Consider the following 3,273-nt stretch of genomic DNA (forward strand, 5'->3'; position numbering starts at 1 on the left):
CACCCACCACTGGGTGCATGAGAAGGCGGAAACTAGATCTTTAAACAGAATGCAAATATGCATTTATTTCCCCAGAGGCCATGCCATATACAGGCTCCCCACCCTATGCACACACCACCGCCACATTACTGGCGCCTGCAAGTTTAACGCTACAGATGTTATTGACAGTGATTTGTTCTGCCTGCCAGTCTGTCAGATCATTGCTGTCTGCCATCTGAAAAGGCAGGAAGTCCCCCACACACACACTAGAAGATGAGAGTAATGAAAATAATTTTTCGAAGAACATTTCCTTCAGCCCAGGCAAGCCTGGTCTCATCAAATCTCAGAAGCTAAGCAGGGTTGACCCTGGCAAGTATTTGGATGGGGGACCTCCAAGGAATACCAGGGTTCTGACGTGGAGCAGGTTGTGGCAAACCCCCTCTGAACATCCCTTTCCTTGAAAACCTCACCAGGGATTGCCATAAGTCAGATGTGATTTGATGGCAAAAAGCCCCCCACTGAAATAGAAAATAAATGTTTACAGCATTTAGAAGTAATAGGTGCGGATTCTTCTTAAACTTTAAAAGTGCTTATAACAATATTCAAATTCAAATTCTGTTCACAGTGGCTGATATGGAGAGATCACAGTCACCACGAAGCTTATTTAAAGAACTCTTATGCATTATGGCTAAAGCAAGAAGACCAGTTACCAGGAACTCCTGTACTGTTTTCATTTTTATAACAGCCTTCTGGAATAATACTCAGCCTTTTGAGGAAAGTGGATTCTCTGCCATCTATTCAAACAGATTTCTTAATCAGTTTCCTAAGAACCTTCCAGCAGAGACAACAGTGCTGGATTTATCACACAATAATATCTCTCAGCTACAGATATCAGAGTTTAGGTATATTTTGAGATTGCAGGTATTAAACCTGTCTCATAATATCATCCAAGAGCTTGACTTCAGTGTCTTCCAATACAATGAAGACTTAGAACACCTGGATTTATCACACAACGTTTTACGGACTCTCTCCTGTCATCCTGCTCTAAGTCTCCAGCATCTGAATCTCACTTTCAATAACTACACAGACATGCCCATATGCCCGGAGATTGATATGCCGAAACTGCAATATCTTGGTCTCGGTGCTAAAAGGATACTCGGATCAGATTTCAGTGCAGTTGCTCATTTACTACTGGATACTCTCTTCCTGAGCCTAGAAGACCTCTCTGAATATAAAGCGAAAAGTATTCCAGTGTTCAACACAAAGACCATTCAGCTTGTATTACACCCCCACAAAGATTTCCGTATTCTCACAGATCTAGAACTCAACGCTACAGAAAGTTTAGAATTGTTCAACATCCATGATACGCAAGTCAATGAGTTGAGAATGTTCTTGCTCAGCAGAAGTGGAAGATTACTAAACCTAACACTGAACAATATGCAGTGTTCCTGGGAAGAGTTACTCAGCATTCTGCAGGCTGCACGGGAAACAACTGTTGAACATTTAGTTATCTCTGAGGCCGCTACGATGGATACAACTGAAGCAAACAATTTTAATTATACTGAAACATCTCTAAAAACATTAGTAATTAAACAGACTATAATCACTTCAGTTGAATCTCATCCACAATACATGTATAGGATATTTTCAGACATGAACATCACAGCATTGACCATTTCTGGTGCAAAGGTGATACACATGCTTTGCCCTTCCAAACCCAGTCATTTTACCTACCTATGTTTTTCTTATAACCTTTTAACAGATGCAGTGTTTGAAAGCTGCAATAATTTGACCCTCCTTGAAACTCTAATTCTACCGGGAAATCAGCTTAGACATCTAATAAAAATGAGTTTAATGACCAGCCACATGAAGTCTCTGAAATATTTGGACGTGAGCCAGAATTTATTGCAACACGAAGACCATGAGAAGGGGTGCCACTGGGGTGAAAATCTGGCTGAACTGAATTTGTCATCGAACCAGTTGTCCAATTCTGTCTTTCACTGTTTGCCAGTCAACATCCAAAAGCTTGATCTTCAAAACAACCAAATTTCAAGTATCCCCAAAGAGATTGTTGAGCTCAAAGCTTTGGAAGAACTGAATTTGGCTTTTAATAGGCTAACTGATCTGCCTGGATGTGGTCAGTTTACAAGTCTGAGATTACTGAATACAGAAATGAATTCAATAGTGACACCATCTTCCAAATTCTACCATACCTGTCCGAGCATCAGAGAAGTAAAAGCAGAGCACAACCCATTCAGGTGTTCCTGTGAAATAAGAGAGTTCATTGATCTTAGAAAACAAGGATTAGTGGTATTGGTTGGCTGGCCTGAGTCTTATCAATGTGAATACCCAGAAGACGTAAGAGGAATCCGGTTAGAGGATTTTCATGACTCTGAACTTGTCTGCAACTCAACACTTTTGGTTGCCGTCGTTCTAGTTATTACAGTGGTCTTTGTGGCTATCGTTTGCTTCCTGTGCATCTATTTGGACATCCCTTGGTATTTGAAGATGATGTGGCAGTGGACTCAAGTGAAACACCGGATTTGGAAAAATAATCCTGAAGACTTTCTTGATAATATAGAATTCCATGCCTTTATCTCATACAGTGAGCATGATTCCGACTGGGTGAAGAATGTCTTGATTCCAAACTTGGAGAAGGAGGATGGTTCCATACGGATCTGCCAACATGAAAGGAACTTCATTGCGGGCAAGAGCATTGTAGAGAATATCATAGACTGCATTGAGAAAAGTTACCGATCCATCTTTGTGTTGTCTCCCAATTTTGTTCAGAGTGAATGGTGTCATTATGAGCTGTACTTTGCCCATCACAAGCTATTCAGGGAAAACACCAGTAGTCTGATCCTCCTCTTGCTAGAACCAATCCCACCCTACATCATTCCTGCAAAGTATTACAAACTAAAAGCTCTCATGGCAAAGAGAACCTACATGGAGTGGCCAGCAGAGAAGAGCAAGCATGGACTTTTCTGGGCGAATCTTAGGGCTGCTGTTCATATTAGGCTTCCAGAGACATGAATATGTTTTATATGAGAGTTCTTTTCTGATTTCTATGAAATGATATAAAGATTAAAGCAAGCAGGTGTCCTATATGCACCTACCAGTTGGGAAAACAACCTCAAACACAGTGACCAGCATTCTAAGATCATGTCTGAGGTAGCTGACCAGCATTACTGCAGACTTTGCATGCAGTCTCAGGAATCCTTAGGCAGTGTCAAGATTACAAGTCTGTCAGTTAGTTTGACAGGTTCAGGATAGATCAGTGAGATCTAAGGATGA

General features: G+C 41.0%; 1 protein-coding gene across 1 annotated transcript; it reads left to right on the forward strand.

Moving 5' to 3' along the window:
- Positions 1–663: 663 nt before the first annotated feature.
- On the forward strand, positions 664–3,012 carry LOC130482389 (toll-like receptor 6). The gene has a single exon (XM_056855097.1). It carries the CDS (start codon positions 664–666, stop codon positions 3,010–3,012), a length of 2,349 nt encoding a protein of 782 aa, XP_056711075.1.
- The last annotated feature ends 261 nt before the right edge of the window (positions 3,013–3,273 follow it).

This window comes from Euleptes europaea, chromosome 9, assembly GCF_029931775.1.
Source record: "Euleptes europaea isolate rEulEur1 chromosome 9, rEulEur1.hap1, whole genome shotgun sequence".
NCBI classification, from domain to species: domain Eukaryota; kingdom Metazoa; phylum Chordata; class Lepidosauria; order Squamata; family Sphaerodactylidae; genus Euleptes; species Euleptes europaea.